At 39.9% G+C, this 24,271-nt stretch overlaps 2 protein-coding genes across 2 annotated transcripts in view; both read right to left on the bottom strand.

Moving 5' to 3' along the window:
• Window positions 1–233: 233 nt before the first annotated feature.
• triap1 (TP53 regulated inhibitor of apoptosis 1) lies at window positions 234–4,238 on the bottom strand. Its single transcript, XM_036595304.1, has 2 exons — window positions 3,971–4,238; window positions 234–685 (listed from the first exon to the last, which is right to left on the bottom strand). The coding sequence occupies exons 1-2, from the start codon at window positions 4,115–4,117 to the stop codon at window positions 608–610; spliced, it is 225 nt and encodes a 74-aa protein (XP_036451197.1). The 5' UTR covers window positions 4,118–4,238; the 3' UTR covers window positions 234–607.
• Window positions 4,239–10,149: 5,911 nt separating this feature from the next.
• Window positions 10,150–24,271, bottom strand: part of sgsm1b (small G protein signaling modulator 1b) — a 28,375-nt gene continuing 14,253 nt past the window's right edge. Inside the window, exons 9-25 of the mRNA XM_036595391.1 lie at window positions 24,109–24,233; window positions 22,738–22,805; window positions 22,443–22,606; window positions 22,223–22,349; window positions 21,638–21,764; window positions 20,857–20,921; window positions 20,619–20,764; window positions 20,379–20,507; window positions 20,125–20,295; window positions 19,010–19,081; window positions 17,491–18,930; window positions 16,341–16,465; window positions 16,147–16,229; window positions 15,263–15,372; window positions 15,078–15,174; window positions 13,852–14,019; window positions 10,150–13,763 (exon numbers count right to left, since the gene is read on the bottom strand). Of these exons, the coding sequence (XP_036451284.1) occupies window positions 13,675–13,763; window positions 13,852–14,019; window positions 15,078–15,174; window positions 15,263–15,372; window positions 16,147–16,229; window positions 16,341–16,465; window positions 17,491–18,930; window positions 19,010–19,081; window positions 20,125–20,295; window positions 20,379–20,507; window positions 20,619–20,764; window positions 20,857–20,921; window positions 21,638–21,764; window positions 22,223–22,349; window positions 22,443–22,606; window positions 22,738–22,805; window positions 24,109–24,233 (3,306 nt within the window). The 3' untranslated portion in view covers window positions 10,150–13,674. The remainder of the gene's footprint in view (window positions 13,764–13,851; window positions 14,020–15,077; window positions 15,175–15,262; window positions 15,373–16,146; window positions 16,230–16,340; window positions 16,466–17,490; window positions 18,931–19,009; window positions 19,082–20,124; window positions 20,296–20,378; window positions 20,508–20,618; window positions 20,765–20,856; window positions 20,922–21,637; window positions 21,765–22,222; window positions 22,350–22,442; window positions 22,607–22,737; window positions 22,806–24,108; window positions 24,234–24,271) is intronic.

The raw sequence follows: 24,271 nt of genomic DNA, 5'->3' as shown, positions 1-24,271 counted from the left end.
TATTGAACATCAGTAACGGCAAATTGGAACTTGCTTGTTTTGTTTCTCTTATATACTAACATCTCAGAATGGGAGTGCTGATCTAGTTCCCATCAGTAAGAACACTGTAAATAAGACAAGAATCTCATCTTAAATCAGCTTTCCTACTAAGTTTTGTGAATAAAGATCAATGTGTGAGCAAGAAAAAGAGGTAACACCAAATTCCTATGCTAAATAACAGCCATATTCCAAAGGCAGGTTAATAGCTTCACATTATTCCAGTTATCCAATGGTTCAAACATTCATTACAAGATTCATAACATCATCCACCAGGTACACATTGCCTACATGTCCAAAAGCAATGACAGTTACTGACTAATTGAGCATACCATGAACATCTTTATAGCGTTTTCACTGATTATGCTTAAAATACCAAATTAGTAACGTTTCTATGATGCATGTTACCCAACCACTCAGTTTGTCCCTGTACCCAAAAAAGTACTCAAAAGCAAGTCTTCATATCTAGAGCTTCTTGATGATGCCAGTGTCACCAGTCCAAGTCAGGAAGATATCCCTGACAAACAGGCAGTAGAGAATGACTGCTTCCTTCAGCTCCTTTCAGACCCCATCAACTGCCAGGCTTCTCTTTATTTGGCCCCATGAACTCCACACCATCAATAGGAATGTCCTTTTCTTTGATGGCTTTCTGCAAAAATAAAAACATGAACTAGTTTATGATACATTAGGCTACAAAATTAATGGTTCACCAAAAAACCTAGTTTACACAATTTCCCCTTCAAACACAGTTGATCAAGTTTGGTGTCGGAAGTTTGCACTGGAGCTACAAGGCTAATGTAGCTAACAAGTAATGGACTTCTATTACATTGGCCTTTTAGCCCCAGGGCAAAAATAAAGAAGTAAACTTTGGACATAAAACAATCTATTGTGTATGGGGTAAATTGTGTAAATCAGATTTCTGTGTAAACCTTTGCTTTAAAGGTGCAGTATGTAAGATTTAGCAGCATCTAGTGGTGAGATAGCAGACTGCAACCAACTGAATACCCCTCCATGTGCAAGTGTGTAGTAGAACCTAGATATATAGACAGATACTTCATTGATCCCGAAGGAAATTTAGCACAAGAAAGCACTACTGGAAAGGCTGCCACCCACAGTGGCGCTGGATGTATATATGGTGTCTGTCAGGTTTTCTGCCATGGCCTGTCCCAATTTGTTTTGCTTCGTCATGTTTTTGCTTCTGTGATAACGAGGACTCACACTCCTTTGCTTTTTCTTGTGCTAAATAAAATTTGTCAAAATTTGGGTTCTCAAACTTCTCATAACACAAAATGGTTAGCCAGCGCCAGCAGAAACCGCAGAATCTTCTTTCTGCGTCTTCCAGCTGGTGCTATAGCATCACCAAATTCAGGCTACCGCTTCAATGTGAAAACGAAAGAGGGAGCTCTCTAGAGCCAGTGTTTGGTTTGTACATTTTGGGCTTCTATAGAAACATGGCGGTGCAATATGGCGGTCTCTGTTGGAAAAGGAACTGCTCCCTATGTAGATATGACGGGCTCATTCTAAGCTAACGAACAATCATTCACAGATACAGGTGATTTTACACTAATTAAAACATGGTTTTGTATACTATATTGCATTTCTCTAAATCTTACACACTGCACTTTTAAAGAGGAATCATCAGTTTTTGAAAAAAAGTTAAATGAAATCATTAAGGTGTAAACAGCCAGTGTTTTGGTGTGAAATGCTCCGTTCTGGAGAAACCTGCCGAGTCAGAATTGTTCACAGTGGTGGTGACAGGAATCAGACGTCCTAAAGAGTTTAATGCCTCTGAAATCTACTTCAAAGAGACTGATTACCAGAAACAGTTATTAATATGCTGCTTGACATCTGAGACATTGTTTTCTGATCATTTTGAGACAAAAATGTATTGTTTTGAACACATCAGTGACAGTGTGGTTCATGCAGGGCATTCAAAGCTTTTTATTTCACAGAAAGTTCCTACATAAACTGGTTTGGAATACGCTGACGTCTGATGCGTGAGACGTTGTTTTAGTTTTGAGATAAGGTTCTGACGTAATATGTATTTTTTAAAGTCATTCATGGTGGAGCGATACGTGCAGGGCATTTTCATAGCCCCACAGTCTCTAAAGAAAACATTTTTTCCAGACCTCTGTTAGCATTATCAACATGACATATAAGGACCTCAGAGGACGTGTAGGTTAACTGGTTGTTTTGGATAAATAAACTGGCTCTATCTGTGTTGTAGACCTCAAGACCTCTGGTTCACCACCACTGAAAAGAAATCTGAGTCTGTTAAAGGGGACTGATTATGCTCATTTTGAATATTCATAATTTTATTTTTGGGTCTACTAGAACAGATTTACATGCTTCAGTGTTCACATTATTTTTCTCTTACTGTACATCTCTATTCACCCTCTGTCTGAAACACTCTTTTAGAGCGCCTTTGTCTTTAAGCACCGCCTCCCAATGAGACCATTGTGCTCTGATTGGTCAGCTCGCCAACTCTGTTCTGATTGGTCAACCACCAGAGCAGTTCCGCTCCTACAAATTCCGCCCCTGTCTTGCAGTCTGCAGACAGACCGTTCTCTCCTGAGCAGCTGTAAACACCACTGTGTCCCATTGGTGTCAGTTCTGCCGTGTCAGTTTGTGCCAGAGTCTGATCCTGAAAGTCAGGTCAGCGTCTTCTCCACATACGGTTACAACACTGAACAAACTCTTCCCGGCCTCTGGTAGTTGCTGTGTTGTGTGAAGGTGTGGCAAGCTTGACGGTAGGCGGGCAATAAGGACTGTGTTACAAGACTGTGTCATCTTGTAACAAAGCAAAAGGGCTGGAATTCCAACAAGGCATTTCAGACAGCTGAGAAAAGTGGTTTCTATGGGAGAGAGTTTCTCCCTCTGGCGTGTTCTTTAAGCTTTGCCAACCATTTACATACACGAAAAGCTTTTCCCAGGAAAGGGGAAACCAAAAGGTCCCTCTGAAATTTCTCTGCAATGCACAATTTCATATCAAACCACTTTAAACACCACTGTTTACGTTTCAACAACTGAATTATGCAGAAAAAAGGACAAATCAGTGAAATTCCCCTTTAAAGTTTGGAAACTCTATTGTGGTTAGTAAGTGTGGCTGCTAAACATGGTTTGAACCACGTATGACACTTTATTCCACCAATTTTTCAAAATTTCTGAATAGTTCAGTCCTTGAGATGTGAACAGTCATTCAGAGTGGTTTGATGTGAAATGGTTCCTTGTAGAGAAACATACCAACTATGATTTCTTTACAGTGGCGCTGATAGGAACCAGGTGTCACCATGTCTACAACACAAATGTAGCCATTTTATTTACTACCCAAAACCACCAGTGAACCTACACCTGCCTTCTGAGTTTTATGTTATGTTAATGTAATAGTGATGATGGTAAAATGGTGATAAATCTGGAAAAAAAAACAACGTGTCAGATATCAGGCAGCATATATCTAACCACTTCATGTGATCACTTTCTTTGAGGGAGCTTTCAGAGGTGGACGTCTGGTTCCTACTATCACCACCACTGTGAACAATTCTGACTGCACGTTTCTCCAGAGCGGAGCACTTCACACCAAACCACTGAGAATGACTGTTTACATCTCACCCATTTGCTTCTGCAGATTTTTTTGAAAAATCGGTGGACTTCCCCTTTTATGCAGTTGATCTGGAGCTTAAATCTTCACTTTGAGCTACACAGCATATATTCTGGTTTAGTTTAAGCGTTCAGACCTAAACGCTGCTCTGAGGTTAAGCTCAGGGCCTTTATTGGGTCTAAATCAGAAGATCAAGAGTCAAGATGTCTTTCCTTTGATCTCTGAGGCGATAAACATCCAGCAGCTTCATTCTGAGGGGCTCTGAGGACGCTGAGACACGGCCAAACCACCCTCAACACCGAGTTAATTCAGAGGTTAGTGCTGGGGAAGATGTACCTGAACACAGGACTGGTACTTCTTGAACATCTCCGTGCAGGGATCGCCGCTCCGATCTCCCTTCAGGAATTTCTCAGCGAACCAGCGGTTGAAGCACTGGTCGTATTCCCGCTTCAGCTCCGTGCAGCCTTCGCCCACACTGTTCATCTTCGGGGACGAGCCTTCAGACAGTCTGATCTACACGGGTTCCGCTGCTCAGCCTCCGCCTGTCCGTCATTCCCAGTCCGGCTCTCTGGGGTGTTCGCTTGACTTTGCGTGCACCACGTGGGCAGAGAAGGACCCATGCGCGTAAATATGACGTAAGCGTATAACGCCAGAGCCGGGTGATTTATTTATTTATTTATTTATTTTCCCAATTGTTTATAAAATAATTACATTTGTACAAAAGCAGTATAAAGCAGAACAGATATAGTTAAGTCAGATAACAAATGGCATAAGAAAAATGTGGTAACAAATTTAAACAACAAAGTTTAAACAAAGAAAGAAAGAAAGAAAGAAAAAAAGCCAGGGGAAAGAACACATGTTTTTACAGAAACAAATTAAATAAGGTGCATATATTCATTGTTTTGACAGCTTTTTTGTTTTTGGAGAGGGTAATAAAAGTTGTATTGTTTAGCTTCTATTTCGAAATTGAGAAAATCTGGTTTGGAGTGAGTAAATTTACATTTATGTATATGAAATTTTGCCAAAAAGATGATCAAATTAATAATATAATATTCTTTCACTTTATTATTTTTATAACGCCTGAAGCCAAACAACACATTATCCAAAGAGAGATTAAAATCAGGGTCGATACAATCCATGATAAATCTACACACATCCTTCCAAAGCTTTTTCCTGTGGGAGCAGCGCCAGAACAGGTGTAGAAGAGTTTCTGTATTTACATCACAGAAAGAACAGTTGAGATTGATATCCTTTTTAAATTTAGCAGGAAATTGGTTAACTGGATAACATCTATGTATAATTTTGTAAGAAACATCCTTTATTTTATTGGTTAACAGATATTTAGACGGTAAGGTCCAAATATATTTCCAATCAGGATTTTTTTACAAGAGAATTCCAATATGTAACTGCATAAGGAATAGAAGTGACATCTCTTTGAAACAGTCTGCGAATATCCCTGTTTGTTTGTTTGTTTTTTTTTTTTTTGGAAGTAGAGGAGAAACATATCTGACCAGCCAGAGCCGGTCTATGAGGAGCCTGTCCGCTTCCTATTCTCCCCGTTATATCAAAAACAGGACTGCCAAACAGCAGAGGGCGCCCGCGAGCGAGTCCTAAATGAATGGGAGTGAACGGAGCTCAACGGCTAAAAACGCGAAGTTAAAATAGTTTCTAATCACTGAACCAGAACGTTTCTTTAATTTTAGAAAGTAGAAGGATGTATTTCACTAAATAAACAAAGTAATCTTGCCCATATATTTCCCTTTTTCTACAGCAAACGGGTTTTGGGCAGCAGAAGGCGGGCATTACTGCTAGAGCGTGATGATTGATTGGCCAGCGGAGCAGCTCATTGGCTGTTCCCGCTCACTGACGTCATTCGTTATTCACCAAATGTATCCAGTAAAATCCCTTCTGGTGTCCAGGTTTAAAGTATCCGTTGATATAAGTTGTAGTTTTATACCCAGAAACTCTTTGTGATCAAACTCGAAGACTATGGCAAAATATTTGTAGCTTTGTTGTGGAGGTTATTTATAGTGAATTTGAACTTTGTTTTGAAAATGTTTTATTTGGGTTTACAAATTACCAAAATGATTTGAAAAATGAATATTTCTTATGTAATCTCCTCATTTTGCTGGCAAAGTATTATATTCATAAATGTAAGGTGCAAAAAAGGTACACCCTTTTTTCTCACTATATCAAAGATGTTGAATACTATGTGAAAACTTTGTCTTCTTCCTGTAATAAGAAAGCTGTGAAAACCTGGAACCTGTGCTCTGATTTTGGCATTAAATAGCCCTTTTTATAATTTTGTACTATTTTGTTGTCTCCTTGAATTAATTGATATTTCTCTGTACTAGTTTGTCTTATTATCATAATTTATGTATTTTCTTATTTTCTGTTTGATTATTTGTTTGTTTATTCCTCATGTCTCTCCCCAGCTGTAGCTTGTTTCTACAGTGTAGAGCGTATTTTTTAATGAAGCCTAAAAACTCTTGAAAACAGTTCCTGGTTCTAATCATAAGAAAGCTGTCAAAACACTGAAATTATGTAAATCTTTTTATATTTTTGTATAAGTAAGTTTTTTTTTCATGTTCTGGTTTATTTTTATTTTGATGTTTCTGTTTGATGTTTCCTGACAGGGTTTTATTTTTTTAATTTAATAAATAAACAAAATAAAATAAAATCATAGCACTTTTTTTATTTGGAAAAACATCATGTAAAATTTGTACAATTCAAAAATTAAGCATTAATGGGGTATTAGAATTAGTACTATTCTAGAGCCATATTGCTCTAATTAACTAACTTTCATCAGCAGGTTTTACTAGTTTGGTCCCTCATATAGGCCTACAAACATAACTTATCACCTCATACGTATTTATTTGGAATAATAAATATATATATATAAAAATCAATCCTTATTCTTCACAAATTAGTTTGAATATGGTTCTCTTCTACTTCCATAGAAGAACCATTCTAATTATTTCTAACCCTTATGCCGTTACATACTCGAATTTTCTTGTAAAAAATCTCGACTAGATTTGGGCTTTACCATCTAAATATCTGTTAATGAATAGAATAAAGGAAGTCTCTTATAAAATTATACATAGATGTGATCCAGTGAACCCGTTTCTTGTTAAATTTACAAAGGATTTCAGCGTCAGCTGTTCATTCTGCGCTGTAAACCCAGAAACTCTTCTACACCTGTTTTGCCGCTGCACCCATACAAAAACGAAAAGATGTGTGTATCTTTATTATTGATCATATTGACCCTGAATTTAATCTTTGCTTGGTTATTGCACTGTTTGACTTCATATTAATTTCATATTAATGTACATTTATTCATTCCAAACAATTTTCTTACATTTGAAACAGCTACATAACATACTTAACTTCAGTTACCCTCTCCAAAAACAATAAAAAGCTGTTAAAACTTATTTTTGTATTAACACCTTCTTTATTATATTTTTGGAAAACCATGTGTTCTGCCCCCCGGCTCTTTTCTTTATAACTGTTATAATGTTGCATGTTTGTGCAATTTGTAGGTTGACATTATTGTATTTGTACTATTTTCACTCTCATTAAAAAATGGTAGTGCATATCTGTAATTTTCTGGTCCAGTAAACATCATCCTTAAAACCTGTAATGTCTGTACATCTTTTCCTCTGATTACTGTGTTAATATCCCCCTGTAATTCTGTAACTCTTTCTTCTTCTTTTCCTGTTTACCATATTCTTTTAACATTGTTACTGGTGTATCTCCTGCATGTCGACACTGTCCAAAGAAAAACAGGTATCTCCAAAATTGTAACTTTACAGGAGAGGGCAAAAACTTTCTTTACTTTCAATGTAAGTCAACAGAAAGAAATTTTATTCTAAGCAATATTGAAGCATTTCTATTGGTCCAATCATCATGAAATTGTCACACAATGTAAAGGACAGCTGAGCTCAAATGATGCTGAAAAGTAAAAATTGCAAAAAATGGAGATACATGTTTTTCATTGGACAGCGACGTATGTATTGCAAAAAATAAATAAATAAATAAAATAAACCAATAGCTAGAAACGAAGCATGCTGGGTACTTTTATAATCACAGGACCAAAGATGAATTATTTAATACATTTATTTTCTTGCTAAAGTTCCTATTCATAAGTCAAACTTTCTGAACTTTAAAGGGGAACTCCACTGATTTTTAAAAAATTCAGAATTAAATGTTTGAGATGTAAAAAAACAAGTGGTGATGATGGGAGCCCAGTCATCTGAAGAGTTTAATGCCTCTGAGAGCTCCCTCACAGAAATGTATTACATGATACGGTTATGAATACTCAGCCTGATGTCTGAGACATTGTTTTGTGATAATTTTGTGATGAAATTTTGGCTTAAAATGTATTTTAATCCATTTATTTTAATCCATTTGTGGTGGAGGGATACATGCAGGACGTTGTAAGGCAAAACAGTCACCAAAGAAAGCTTGTTTTTTTTTTCAGATTTATGCCTTTTATCATTGTCATCATTAAATATAAAAACTCAGAAGACACGTGTAGGTTCACTGGTGGTTTGGATAGTAAATAAAATGTTTATATTTGTGTTGTAGTCATGGTGACACCTGGTTCCTATCACCACCACTGTAAAGAAATTTGAGTTTCTCTAAAAATGAACCATTTCACAGCAAACCACTCTGAATGACTCTGTTTACATCTTAACCACTGAGTTATATAGAAATTTGGGAAAAATGGTGGAATTCCCCTTTAAGCTGCACTACCCGGCCTTTCCCGTGGAACCTGAACAGCAAATAAACACATGATGATAAAGACCAAACTAGATACAAACAGAATCACACTTTGAAATGTAGACGAACAAAACATTTGGGTCTAAATTTAAACTTAAAGGGGAATTCCACAGATTTTTCCAAATTCTGCACAATTCATGTGTAAACAAAGTCATTCAGTGTGTTTTGATCTGAAATGGTCCACTGTAGAGAAATTTACAGTGATTGAACACAAACACAACTTCTGAGCAGTAAACCTACATGAGGTTATATATCTCCACTCTTGTCCAAAAAATTTGTATTTCTTTATCTACAATTTGGGAGATACTAGGTTTTGTTCCAACAGTAACAATATGTAATGGTGATAAAGGTAAAATAGCTGTAAATCTTCTTGCTGTAAAAATTCGTTGCGCACTATTATGCCTTACAACACACTATATGTACGGCTGCATTAGGCACCATATTCATAGCCATCATTTGTGTTTAGCAGCTTCCTGTACAGTCCAAACATCTCTAACGTCAAGCTGCTAGTGCTTGCTTTGTATCTATAAACTTGCAGTTACCATGTCATAATCTTCACATTAGCATATTTTAGTATATTGGACTGTGATAGGTTCAAGCTCATACACCTCATACAAAAGTAAGCTGCTACATAGCACCCCAGAAATGCTTTTTAACAGATGTACTGAGAAAACCTTGTTTTTTAACAGAAAAATGTGAACTCTTCACTTCTTCACTCAACTAGTAACACATTTGACACAAATACCAGTCTATATAAATCAGTCTATATGATAAGTATATAAGTCTATATTAATCTGTATGTGCCTTATGTCACTTTAGTGTTAATTTCAGGACGTTCTATATTTATATATTTTTTATTATTCTATTTTCCTACAATTAGTGTTTATTTTACGATTAGTGTTTAGTGTTTTTTTTTAATGTCTATTTAAATTCACACTTTTCCTGTTTACTTTCTATTTAATGTTATTGCTACACCATGGGGTCTGAGAGTAATGCAATTTCAATACTCTGTATGTCCTGTACATATTATAGTATTGATAATAAAGCTGACTTGATTTGACTTGATATAAGCATAATAAGCCATCCAAGAAGCTGTTCACCATTAAAAAACATTTTTCAGTGCAGGCAGTCATAAAAATGTTTTTTTTTGAATGAAAGCTTATGGTCTTTATTCTGCTACTTCAAAATGAAGGTTCTTCAAGGGTTCTTTAGTAAAGAAAATTGTTCTGTATAGAACCATGAACATTTAAAGAACTCCTTGTTGAAATGGTTCTTCAGACTGATGGGAAATGTGCTGTAGATGGTTCTATATAGAACCTTTTTGAAAAGGGTTCTTCTATTGTTATGATGTCAAGCTTGTAATAATAGAAGAATTCTTTTTGGTGCTATAGTGAACCCTACTGAAGACTTACTTTAGCACTCTTCAGTATCTACCATTTTTGTTTTTATGGTCTATTATTACTTGTATGACAAACTGGAAATATCACTAATTTTATCTGCTCAGCCTGTTCAGACAGAAGGCTGCACCCCCCATTCTCTAAAGATACAAGCACAATGTGGTGAAACGGGGCGAGGCTTGGAAACCAGAAGGCAGGCGCTGACATGAATTTGCATTATCGTTTACATTTATAAATCCTCGCATTCTCAACGGGTGTTAAGGTTTGGCGACGTGTCTGTGTCATTTTTCCAAGTACAGTTTAACTGTAAAATGATGCAAATAACTGAAGCACAAACACTCACCACAGTTCACATTTATTCCATATTACAATACAGATCATCGTTAGTGGCACAACATTCTGACAATATATTATATTGTTACACAGATTACAATAAAAATATATAAGCGTAGAGTATAATCTTTTAACATAGTCAGGTTATCTGTTATATTTCCGTTCTCATAAATAAATCGTCACTTTCAAATACAGCACTTTGTACAATTCACAAATAATTTAATTTTCCATATCATTCATTTATTTTTATACTGTGTTCTATTAAGAAATGGCAATACGCACAGATATAGATGGAAATGTCATATGGGTGATGGTTAGTGTTGATAACACTGGCACTTGAAACACGTGGTTTGAATTACAAGATATTTTTTTTTAGCAGATTCCTACAATCACATTGAATCCAGTGCTAAAAGTATGAGACAACCATACAAAATTTTGGTTGCTGGTAGATCAGAGCACACACGCACACACGTATTCACTCTCTCACACACACACACACACACACACACACGCACACACGCACACACACACACACACACACACACACACACTCCTCATGTAAATGTTATATATGCCGACTACAGTAATGTATGAACAAGTCTCACGTATAATGGCTTCAGTCAACCCACATTCTGATGCAGAGACATAGCCCACTAATCGGCCTCGTGGTATAATCACTCACTGAGCAGAAACAAACTGACAGCACTTGTCCCTAAACAAAGGAACTTAAGGCAAAAAAGACAGATAAAAAATAAACACATCTCCGAGATTATAGATATATTATCGATAGATTGTTTTTCGAGTAAGGTTGGTTCGCTGAGTGAGGTACATAATTGTGTAGCAGCTCAACATGTCACTGAGTGACAAAGTCACTGGGGGCAGAAAGTTTAAGTAATAATTACAAAAAATCATCATTTTCTCATTTATAATACAAGTTCAGTAATACCTGAAAATTGAACGGTGTGCTGACACAGACTAAGATTTGTGTGCAAATATTCTGATGGCATGACGAACAAGCAATACTCGACACATTTGGGAACTGTCTGTGTTTCTAATTTGAACAAATGATAAAAAAGACCACAATTTCAATGTTTTGTGCTTTTCAAAGAATCTGCGTTGGTAGAGGGAAATTTGGCTTCCGTCAACGTTGACTGTACTTTGGACCAGTTTCCAGTATGGATGTTGTAATCACTGCTTGTTAATTAGTAGTAATGCGGTCGCTGTACCGGACTGTAGTGGTGAAGAGGGAGCTGAGCCATAAGGCAAAGCTCTCTGTTTACCGGTCGGTCTACATCCCAACCCTCACCTATGGTCATGAGCTGTGGGTAATGACCGTAAGAATGAGATCACGAATATAGGCGGCACAAACGGGCTTTCTTTGCAGGTTGGCAGGATACACTATACTTGACAGGGTGAGGAGCTCGGTCATCCAAGAGGAGCTTAGAGTAGAGCCGCTACTCCTCCTCATTGAGAGAAGCCTGTTGAGGTGGTTCAGGCATCTGATCAGGATGCCCCCTGAACCCCTCCCAGTGGGGGTTTACCAGGCATGGCCTAAAGGGACGAGACCCCGGGGTCATCCTAGGACCCGCTGGAAGGATTATATCTTCAAGCTGGCCTGGGAGCGGCTCGGGGTCCCCCGGAATGAGCTGGAGGAAGTTGCAGGGGACAGGGTTGGTTGGGATTCTCTGCTCTCCCAACTGTTACCATGACCCTAGCTGGACTAAGCAGTTAAAGATGATGAGGATGATGATGATGCTTGTTAATTGGACTGCTGACTGGAGCTATACTCTAGACGCTATACTGGTCAGAACATTTGAGTCCGTACCTGACCCGACTCAAGCCCAACAAAATTTTGTCTGAACCCCACCTGAGCCTGAGTCTAAGGCTGATCCAAGCCCAAAAAAAGTTATGTCTGAAACTGATCCAAACCAGTCCCTCAGCTAAAGTGCAAATAAAACCTGATTTTTATTCATTTTTCTCCCCAATTCAGTCAAAACCAATTCTGCACGCTAGCTGGGTCTCCCTTTATCGCACAGTGCTACCACACTGGAAGGGTGAAGGCTAGCACGCGCTTCCTCAGAGGCACGTGTAGCCCCACCGCATCTTTTAAAACAACAATCAGTGAACAGCTCAACATGCTTGGAGGAGAACATTAACTGCCAATTCTGTCAAGTCAGCTAACAGACACCTGCATTGGCTGGCATCACGATGAGTTCTTGGAGGAAAGTTAAGACCATCCTACCCACCTAGAGAGAGATGGGAGTTATGCTGTCTTGGACTCGAACGGCTGTGACATCAACAGGTGCCCCTGGTAATTCTAACAATAGATAGATAGGTGAAATTATTGTGTGGCAACAATAGTAGCTGTTATTGGATCACAGCCATCACTAGATCATGAATAAATAGAAGAAAAATCTGTGAAATAATAAGATATAATAAATAATCATCTGTCTGAAATTAACTTTGAATTCAAATTTACTAAGCAGCTGTTCTCATGGTGTGCAGTGCTGATATAGCAAAATTAGCCTTTACTTGTTTAATCTTTACATTGAACATACGACATAATTACTTTTGGTCGACCAAATTAACAAACATCCTTTTGGCACTGTTTTGTTTCCTGCGCATCCATTTTCTCTTAAGAAGCAACACACTTACATATATCCACCTACTGAGCCTACTGCAGTTTCAACCCAGCTCAACCCATTCATGATGAAACTATAAGGAGCATTTCAGCCTGGACTGATTTTTGAATGAGACACAATACAGAGCAGCCAATCAGAACAGAGCTCATTTACATGTATTTATATGTATATGTTTTAAAGGCACAGTAACAAAACATCCTGTTTAATTCTAAGTGATTAAAAGAGGTGGGAAATAGTCATGTTAAAGAGAATTAATTCATTTTTGGTACATAAAACCACACAAATGTTATAAATGGATGTCAGTGGAAAAAATAAATACAAGAAAACTGCAGGGTATGGGCTCATTGTGGTAATGAAAGTAGAGAAAAACTAAAGTGGGGGAGATCCAGGGTAAAATCTGTTAAAAGTGGGAGACCAACTAAGAGAACCTGACTGTGAAATTTGAAACGATTTCTGACCCTGACGTTAGCAGTCGGGTCCCATCAAGTTTGGATAAAGCTTGATGTGACTGGCTGGCCAACCACAACCAGTGATCACAAAACCCAGGACTGGAAACTGGATTCAAGGTGCGGATTTGAAGACCTCTGGTCTACGGTCTTATATAATCTTGTACAAAACTGGACTTTCTTTTGCTAAGGATTGTAATCTACTATATCTATTTTCTATTTAAATTTCATCGGGTGTTATTGCTCTTCAGCAGTTTCTTTTGGCCAACTCTTGCTTTTTACCTGGCGTAGAACCTTAGAACCTGCTCTCAGCAGTGCCCTGTGGAGGTCAAGAGGAAGAAGCAATCTAAGAGCTGGGTTCGAATGTATGACACGCAGAAAAAGGGTACAAGTAGTCTTCTTCATTAGACAATGGAGAGCGAATGGTGAAAGATGCTGAATCACTTGTTCTCTATAAGGATCTGGACTTTGTGGACCAGGTCTCGGGCCATCACGACAAGTTTTGGGACATCATGTCGCTCAGCCATTTCTGAAATAAAACATGGGGAAACTGATGATTGGCAACTGAACTATTGTGCTTTGTACTACTAATACAATATGCTTTAGTGGCATTTTACCGTTGAAGAACTTGATGATGTCAGTGAAGTCCATGTTGTTTTCCAGAATGATGTCTCTGTACAGCTCAACCAGGGCCAGGGCAATGAAGAGCACAAAGTGCCCAGAGGAGATGGTGCGGGCGGCCCAGATGGTCTCCCATACGGAGAACACGTCATCATACACCATTTCTTAGGAGACACACACAAACAACAGCGTTAACAGCATTAAGGTGTCTGTAACACCTACACTCACCAAGCACTTGATTAGAAACACTGTTGGAAATATTCCTTTGAGGTTCTGGTCAGTGTTGACATTATATCATGCAATGTCTGCAGATTTTTTTAGATGCACTTTCATGCCGTGAACCTCCGGTTCTACCACATCCCAAAGGTGGTATACTGGATTCAGATCTGGTGACTGGGAAGACCACTGAAGAACACGGAACTCATTGTCATGTTCACGAAACCAGTTTGAGGGAAGGGATACACATGATCAACAACGATACTCAAAAAGGCTGTGGCATTCAAGTGGTGACTGATTTGTATTAACAGGCCCAAAGTGTGCGAAGAAAACATTCCTCACACCATTACACCACCTCCACCAGCCTGGACCGTTGACACCAGGCAGGTTGGGTCCATGGATTCATGATATAGGTGCCAAATTCTGACCTTACCATCTGTGCGCCTCTGCAGAAATCAATATTCAGCAGACCAGGCAATTTTTTTCCAGACTGGAAAAACACAGAACGTCTGTCACCCAAGCCAAGTGGAACATGATGTGTTCTTCTGCTGTTGTAGCCCATCCACCTCAAGGTTCGACATGTTGTGCATTCTAAGATGCTTTCTGCTCACCACAATAGGGGTTATCTAAGTTACTGTAGCATTTCTGACTGCTCAATTCTGAGTAAACCCTAGCATCTGCTGTGTGTGAAAATCTCAGGGGATCAGCAGTTATAGAAACACTCAAACCAGCCTGTCTGGCACCAACAATCATGCCACGGTCAAAATCACTGATCATATTTTTCCCCCATTCTGATGGTTGATGTGAACATTACCTGAAGCTGCTGGTCATATCTGCATGATTTTATGCACTGTTGCCACACGCTTTTTACACAGTTAAACTGTTGAGATGTAAACAATATCACTCAGTGTGGATTAATGTGAAACGGTGCATTGTAGACAAAATTATTTCTTTATTTGGGACTACAGTAATGGTAACCACTGCCCAGTTTTATGTACGATCTTACCTCTCTTAAAGTCTAGGAGGAACCACCGGTAACAGAAGTAAAAGTGGGTGTAGTCTCCATTCTGTTGCATCAGCTCAAATAGCTCAGAGTCAAGAATCTGTGAATTATAAAAAAGCACTATTGAAAGTGTAGAAACACGTAATAAGTCACTGCTCGCTGAAAAAAATTGTTTCATGTAGTCATACTTGAATAAGGGAACGCATGTTGGCGAAGTGGGTGTCCATTGCTCCTCCATGAGGAAAGTTCTGATTCATTCTTTTCATGAGCTCTGTAAAGCAGCTAAAAGCCATGGCCTCTAACAAAAAAGAAAGATACTGAGTCAGACCAAAAGCCTAGAGAATACAGTTAGGAACACAATGATTCACTTCCTATTAATAATCAATACACTGTTGCAAAAAGGCTTCTGTGAAGGAGCATAAAGGACAATTCCACCAATTTCTTTCTGCATAATTCAATTTTTATGATGTAAACAAAGTTATTCAGAGGGGGCTGATGTGTAATGTTCAATTCAAGAGAAACATGCTAAATGTTTTAAAGTGGTGGTGATAGGAACCAGATGTCCAGAGTGTTTCATGGCTCTAGAAGCTACATCACATCAGTTAATGCATGAAATGGTTACTGCCCAGTTCCTAAGACAATGTTTTATGATAGTTCTGAGATCAGATTTTGTCCTAAAACAAAATTTTCAAACGTCATTCACAGCATTTTAAGGCAAAATAGTACCCAAATGCATTTTTTTCGATTGTACCACCATTTTATCATTACATTACTTTTTGGATAGTAAATAAAACAGCTATATTTGGGTTGTAGACATTGCAACCCCTTGTTCCTCACCTGGATTATATCACCACCATTGTAAAGATATCAGTGTTGGTAAGTTTCTCTGCAACAAACCATTTTCCCATGAAAACACTCTGAATGACCGTGTTTACAATGTGTGACTGTGTTCCAATATGTTGTGGTAGACAGTGAAATTAATAAGTTTGTAGATGTCCGAATATTAATAGACCTGACCATAAAGGAGAGGATTAGTAGACTGTAGAGTTTAAGGAACTTGATGTGAACTTACCATCATCAAGAATAACTAGTAGGGGTGCAAGTAAGTCACACATTCCTTGCACATAGCCGATATCTAGATGCTGCCAAACGTAGCTATGAAGAGAAATCAAGCAAAAAAAAGCATAAGTGACCTTTAGGGGCCTTTGATAGCAGTGTCCAGTGTCCATTTTTTGTTCGATGTCTAAAGAATAGTTCTAGATTCACCTGCACATGATGTTGCGCAGTTTCTCTAAGTTGGCAGTGGTGAAGTACCAGAAGTTCCTGTCACATCGTTGGACGTCTTTGTCGATACGGTGCAGATTGAGGGTGTACAAGTCTAGCAGCTCTTGCTACAGAATAACAGGGAAAAATGGACATAATGCACACTCTGAATGTAAACTCACTGTCCACTTTATTAGGTACACCTCCCTTGTATCTACACTCATTGTCCCTTTTATCAGGTCCACTTACCATATAGATGCCCTTTGGTGTTCTACAACTAAGGACTGTTTCTCTGCATAAGTGGTATGCCCCTTAGGATCCCCAAAGGACCACCATAGCAGGTATTATTAGGTGGTAGACTATTCTCACCACTGCAGTTGTTTCACTTTGTGCCCACTCTATTAGTCACTCCTACCTTGTTTGACCACCAGATGTAAAGTTACAGATAATTGCTCATCCGTTGCTGCACAGTTTGTGTTAGAGCTAACCCTGCTATATGACGTAACCATGCCATAAACATGTTCAGTAATATACCAGTGTCATATTACCATTACTGGTAGCTGTTATGATAGATACAATAATGTTTGATGACATAACAGCTTATGTCACGTGCTCATTTTTTACTAAGTGTACTATCGTGACATCAAACATTATGGACCGTCATGACAATTAACAGTGATGGTAACATGACACTGTTACTGGACATAATCATGACATGCATATCATGTTCATGGTATCATTATGTCAATGTTGTGCAGCAGGGTTCAAGTGTTAATCATCCTCTAGTCCTTCATTGGTGGTCAGTTTCTGGTTGCAGGACACTGTTGGCTGAATATTTGTGGTTGCCGGATTATTCTCAGCTAAGAGTTGTTTAAAACTTCAGCAACACTGCACCACCATGTCAGTGTCACCACAGTGTGGAGAATTGATCATTGATGAACAGGGTATAACAAACTATGCATTGAAAGAGATGAACTACAGTCTGTAACTGTCAATTTTATACTGTATAAGTGGTAGGCTGACTTGATAAAATGGACAATAAGTGTAGACACAAGGTATCTGAAAAAGTGGCCAGTAATAGTACACATGAGCATTTCAAGAAAGAGACCAAAAGATACTGCTTTTCTTGGGGACTTTGAGTCAATTAACTTACAGAATAAGTGGTCCCAATGGAGGAAACTGGAGATGCAACATCATTTTTATGTTCTCCTCCTACAGCTAGAGAGTCTGGTTTGGGGAACAGACTCTCCATCTCTGGCTCTTCCTCAGACAGCGCTGATTCAGTACCTTCTGGGCTAGTGTTTAGGCCTGCCTCCATGCACAGCTCCAGAGAAGGCATACCCGCTGCGACCTTTTCTGGTGGGATTGACAGAGCCAAGGGAGGTCCCATTGTAACTTGAGCCTTGACCAGGGTGTCCTCTGCAGGCATATAAACCAAAGCGGCTGTGATCTCCTCCATTTCTAGAGCAGATGGAGAGTCGTCTGACATGTCTGGTGATTGCTTTGATAAAGACATAAAGGAAATACAGCTCTCAGGTACAGGGTCGGTCATTTGTTTGATTAATGCCTTGCTTCTGCTCTGATCAGAGTCCCAGGTCATTAAGTATGGTGCAGCTGGCTTCTCAACATCAGGTGGATTGTTCATTAGCAATTCCATGTGTGGTACTTCAGGGAGAGGTTGAGTAGGCTTTGTTTCATTTTCAGAAGACTCCATACAAGGTTCACTTGTCAAATCAGATGTCACAGTTTCTCTCGTCTTCTCAGTCTCCTCAGGATTGCTCGTATCTTTTGGCTCATCCACGGAATACTGTTTTGTAAGTGGTCTAGGATGATCACATTTGGTAGGTACTTGCACTTTTAAATCTGGGGTTGACTTTGCTTCCAAATCAGACTCAGTGTTTTCCTTTGCATCAGTCACCACTTGTGAGTCACTGATCACCTCTGAAGATTTGGTCATCTCTTCAGCAGAAACCTCATGTGATTGACTTCCTTGCTCATTGTTGTCTGACGATTTTGTATCCACTGTTTCATGATGCTCATTCTCTTTCATTTCAGGTAATGTGCTTTCTACTATTTCAGAAACGCTGGTCTCAGATGTTTCATTTACATCCACCTTCTCCTTCTGAGATTCCACTGAGTCAGTCCCGCTAACTTCTTTGGCATCAGAATCCTCCAACTTCTGATCTTCCTGAGCTTTGATCTTATCTTCTGTCGTGAGTTCTCCTGTTTGTAAATCCGCAGGATCTTTCTTCCCTCCATTCACAACCGGTGCGCTCTGCTCCTTAGATTCTTCTTTGACCTTGCTGTCAAGGCTAGAGTTGGCTGGAGGTTCTACTGCAACCTCAGAGGTCACAGCTGATGGCTCTGGTGGTGGGATTTTGCTTCCAGACTCTTGTGTAGAAGCATCCTCCGTGCTTGGAGAGCAATCTGAGAGTCCGGACGTGACGGAGAAGTTGCGAGAGGATGGATGTCCAGAGTCTGGAGAACTGGTGCAGTTTGGAAGGGTGCCGTTTGGAATTTTGGGCTGTGGCTTCTCATCTTTTGGCTTAGGTTCAGATTCAATCGGGTCAACCTCATCAACAGACCCGAACACCTGCAAGTCAATACAAATGGAGGTGAGACAAAATGCCAAGGAAATGTTTTCTGGTGAAAACCTTGAACTTGATGCTCACCTGAGTGCTACTGTTGGAGTCACTTTGAGAACAGGCATGGCTCTGTTTCTCTGAGCTGCTGCTCTGGGAAGACTAGATAGCAAAATATTGACAAGGATGCATCATTATTTAGTTCACTCAGCCACTTATCCTTCCATGTATTTAGAGAGACATATGTGTACATTTTGAAAATGACTCCCAATGCACTATTTAGGAGCAGTTTCTTAGGGACTGCTGCAATGTGTAACGCCATTTATTCCTGTATAAGCGGCACGACTGTTAGTAAATCCTATCTGGATCTTTGATTAAGAGGAATTCTTGAATGCTTCCATTTGCAGTAGATTTATATGGATTTTCCCACCCCTGACTGCAACAGCAATGGAATCCATCAGGGAGGGACCATGATTAGCAGTTGTATTTATTTCGCAAAGTGCATGTGACACCTTAAAGGGAAATTCCATTTTTTTTTCCTGGCTAATTCAAGATGTAAACAAAGTCATTCAGAATCAGAATCCAGAGAGTTAGGATTGTTCACAGTGCTGGTGAAAGGAACCACATGTCTGAAGTGTTTAATGCCTCTAAAAGTCATATCAAAAGAAAGTATTACACAAAATGATTACAAATACATTGCCTGTTGCCAGAGACATCGTTTTACGATAAATCTGAGACAAGCTTTTGGCTTAAAACTGATTTTTTAAATCACATCATTGTGGATAGGTAGCAGGGCATTGTGAGGCAAAATAGTACCCAACAAAAACTTATTTTTGCAGATTTACCACTATTTTATTATTATTGAGATTATATATAAAACTCAGAAGACCCATGTAGGTTCACTGGTCATTTTGGATAGCAAATAAAATGATAATATTTGCACTGTAGATAATGGGAGGCCTGGTTCCCATCACCACCAGTGTACAGAAATCGGAGTCAGTAAGTCTATCTACCATGAACCATTTCACATCAAACCACTCAGAATGACTTTGTTTCCATCTCAACAAATGATTTATGCAGATATTTAAACAACTGGTGGAATTCCCCTTTAATGACGCTACAACACAGCCCAATCAGCAACATTATCAGGTTTCTATTTAACTAGCTAGCATCAGCCAAAGGTCTCCCATGGCAATATATCTTACGTCAGAGCTGATTGTGGAGTCTTGCCGTAAGCTCCGGTCAACACTGGCTCCAGAAGCACACTTGGCAAGGGCAGCAGCATGCTGCTCTTTCTCACGCTGCCTCACAATGGCCTCACAGCCCAGCCACTCACTCATGGTCTGCTCATAACAGGCCCGGACCTGTTCGTCCACCTATGGGAAATGCATCAGAACATCAGTTTTATATGCCAAAACACTAATTCCATTCTGTCAGTCATAAGTGGGCTTCACCATACCTCCTTTCTCTCTTTAAGAGTCATGGTGAAGTGGTAGTGGCCTAGCAGGAAAGGCCACACCTCTTTCCGCAGAGTAGGTTCTACACCACCATAGTACACCAGCCGGAGAAGCTCCGCTTCTTCGTAAGCCTGCCAGAGAGGAAGAAAATGTTAGATTAACAGATGTAATTAAAGCAAATTTAGACAACTGTGTAACTGGACAGGAATGCAGGGTTTGAACGTTTGGACGGGTCCACTCACAGAACTATCCTGAAGAAATGTCTTCCATATTTCTGCAGAGAGTCCTCCTCTGGCATCATAGGGAATGTCAGGTTCAATGATGGTGGGGTTGACAAGAGCCGACAGATGTGTGCGGACTGTGGACAGGTGACGGCAGTAGGCTAACCCTTAATGTAAGAAAAACAATCCAAAGTGAGAAATTCATGCATTTTCAAAGGACCTAGATTTTTACTATAACAACAATGGAAATGCTACATACAACCATAGAAAGCACGAGAAATGATCTGGTACTTCATGGTCTCGCAAAGTAACTTCAGAGGTGCCCTAAAGAAGATAACAGATTTAGACATACAGTTTAATAATAACAGATCACAGTCTGCAAGCTGTATTTACCGGGGTTCGAACTGTGGCAGAGGTCCTGGGAGGCTCTGCTGGTGGAAGGTCTGACTACTGCGCCATCCAGGCTGTTATGTTTTTTTACACAATCTTCCATTACATGTAACTGTCACTGCTGACTGTCACTGAATCTGGTTGAGCTGACATGTTTAACAGAGCATCATCAGAATAAAAGTGAAAGGCAACATTGTGTTTATGTATCCTGCAAATAAAGGGAGAACAGTAAGGGCCCTAAAACAGAGTCTTGTGGGACACCATGTTGCACTCCTCTATGTTCAGAAAATTCCAGTTTACACTGACAATTTGGAAAGGGTTTGTCAAGTGAAACCTAAACAAAACAAGGACTGTCATAATCAACCATATTTTGCAGCATGTCCATTAAAATATTATGGTCTGTTGTACTTAAAGCACTCAAATCCAGCAGTACCTGAAGAGACATTTTCACAATCTGAGGCAACTAGTAAATCACTGACCACCCTAGCCAGTGCTGGGGGGTTCCTGGATCTCCCACAAAACTAAAGGGATCCCCCCCCAGTGCTGGCTAGGGTGGTCAATGTCCAGCCCCTACCCAATTCGAACCCTGGTGTTTGTGTGTATGTGTTTATCAAAGTAAACAATGTGGTACTGTTATGTGCCATACTAGCCTGTCATGGTTGCACCCATTGGGGAGTCCACCATCAGAAGAACCATTCTGAGAGCAGGAGGAACAGGAAGACTTTCTTGGAGTGGGCTGCCACATGCTCATGCTCTGGTCCATCAGCTCTGGGCCAACTGCATCATTATGAGAGCATCCTAAATATCACCACCTGGTGCATATTCCCTAACCACCATCACCATCACCATCAGTATCACCATCATCCTCAGTATCTGTGCCACAGTTTAGTTCAGTTATATCTGAGAACTACAGCTCTAAAGAATGAGTGGGTGACTAGGGTGGAAATGTAAAGGGACAGACCAAGATCAGAGATCAGGTTCTCTGTCTTTCTTCCAAAAGCAAAGCGAACCATGAGAGGGATCTTGCAGAAATAGAGATATAGTGGTATGAGGGGATGTTCATGCCTGGGCTGATGAGGTGGGGGTGATGGGATGCTGTGGCACCATCATAACCTACAGAAACAGGAAGGATGTTGACAAGACAGGATAGAAAGTACAGGCTAGATGGAGAACACAACGACAGACCACAGCATACAGCTCCACAGTTTAGGATCTTATTGGATTTAGTCACATACCAAACTCCTGACTGCCTGGGTATATTATCCGAAACACATAATCCGTTGCCTCATCATCATCCTTATCAGAAAAGGACTCACAGGAGCCATGTGGACTTCTTTTCCGTAATTTTGGGAAAACCTTTCCCTGTTGAACAACAAAACAAGTGTTTATATCTTGCATGTGCTTTCTTAGCCAAAGTACTGGACAGAGATAAATCTTTGCTTATATCAGGTGCACCTTTCCCCTTTGGGACCACAGGGGAGGATCAAGCTGGCCATGTGGAAGGAGACCTGTCTCTAGACAGGTGAGGAACTGCAGCAGGTGACCTCCTTTTGGGAAGCGGAATGGTGGCCTCTGGATCCCATCCTGACTCACTAAGACCACAGTGCCACCACTATCAACTGCAAACAGAAGATGTTTTGGGAAAACATTTCATTTTTAATGGAAGCACAGTGGCACAACAAATACAGATGGATGCCATAAATTTAACAAGGATCCCAAACAGCAGTATGTAAGTCTCTGGAGACTTTACCTTGTTGATGGCAATGTAAATAGACAATTTCCTCTAGACGGATGGTCATTGCATAATCCCAGTACACACTAAAAAAAAATAATGGACAAATAATAGTCACTCGCTGAAGAAACGTATATAATACACAATAGTCAACAATAATATTCCAGTCATATATTCCAGTAATAGTGATAAATAGACCTCTGCAGTCATGTCATTCTGTGTTTGGCATCATGCCCATTTAAAGAAGTCCAAGATGGCACCACGGATGGCAGCCTTGTAGGTTTCTGTTTATTTTGGTTTGTTAATGTAACCAGGGAACAGTTAGTGAACATCTGGGACACTGTTTCACCTGAAATCATCTGTCTGTACACCAACATCTATGTCTCCAAGGAACCAGTTATGAAGATCCTGATGTTTGCAGACGACCGTGGTGGGCCTCATAGCCAACAGTGATAAGTCTGCCTACAAAATGAAGTCGAGCAGCTGGGTCTCCTGATGCAGCAGCAACCACCTGCTACTTAGTACACAAAAGACTGTAGAATGGTCGTGGACTTCAGGCGCAATCTTCCCTCCCTACCCCCCCTAAACATTAATGGTTCTGTGGTTTCCAGGGTGGAGTCACTCATGTTCCTCGGCATGACCACATTCAGGAACACTGAAGTGGGAGAGGAATACGGTCTCCATAGCCAAGAGAGCAGAGGATGTTCTTCCTGAGAAAGCTGTACAAAAACAACCTGCTGCAGACGCTGATGATCCAGTTCTACACAGCGATCATAGAGTCCAGCCTCACGTCATCCATAACCATCTGGTTTGGTTCCTTCATCTCACAAGAATGAGTCAAACTCCAGCGCATAATCAGGACAGCAGAGAGGATGACTGCTCATAGTCTGCCAATGCTTCAGAACATCTACAACAGCAGGGTGAAGAAGCTTGCAGGCAAAATAACAGATGACCCCTCTCATGCTGGACATCACCTATTCCAGCCACTCCTTTCTAGTAAAAGATTCAGGGCCATCAAAACCAGCACAACCAGACATGCTAACAGCTTTTTCCCCAGAGCTGTAACGCTCATCAACCACAGTGGACACTTTGCACTTTAAACTAACATTTTTTTGTCTTGTTTTTTGAAAACCGCTGTTTATTGCAATGCTGGTACAATTTGCCATACAGCCATTTTTCCTCCGAATGGCAGCAGATCCTCTGACTTCAGGAAAAAATGTAGGACAGTTTTGCAACATTTTTGTTCACCACAGGGTGCAACGGCAACCATTTTCTAAACGCCATTAATTTTTCCCACAGAGAAAACCAGCTTAGACACAGAGTTCCTCATATGGGCATGACGCTGACTAGAGAATGACACTTGACCTCATAGGTCTATTAGTCATGTACCTTTTTTCATAATCTAATTCTCCCACGTTGCCATTCATCAGCTGGTTCGGTGTCCACTTCAGTGTCATGAGCTCTGCAGTCTGATGGAGGGAGAGGTATCCTGGGATAGCTTCCATGTCATCTGTCTACAGGAACAAAGAGGGACTATATTGACATACATCTC

The sequence above is a fragment of the Colossoma macropomum genome, unplaced genomic scaffold (assembly GCF_904425465.1).
Source record: "Colossoma macropomum unplaced genomic scaffold, Colossoma_macropomum, whole genome shotgun sequence".
Taxonomy (NCBI): Eukaryota; Metazoa; Chordata; class Actinopteri; order Characiformes; family Serrasalmidae; genus Colossoma; species Colossoma macropomum.
This window is presented reverse-complemented; position numbering and strand designations above follow the sequence as displayed.

Bases quoted from the DNA above. Each gene is read 5' to 3' on its own strand.
- triap1 (XM_036595304.1), bottom strand. From the start codon at position 4,117: ATGAACAGTGTGGGCGAAGGCTGCACGGAGCTGAAGCGGGAATACGAC. The intron at 686-3,970 runs GTACATCTTCCC...TTATTTTTGCAG, and splicing joins AGTACCAGTCCTGTGTTCAG to AAAGCCATCAAAGAAAAGGA.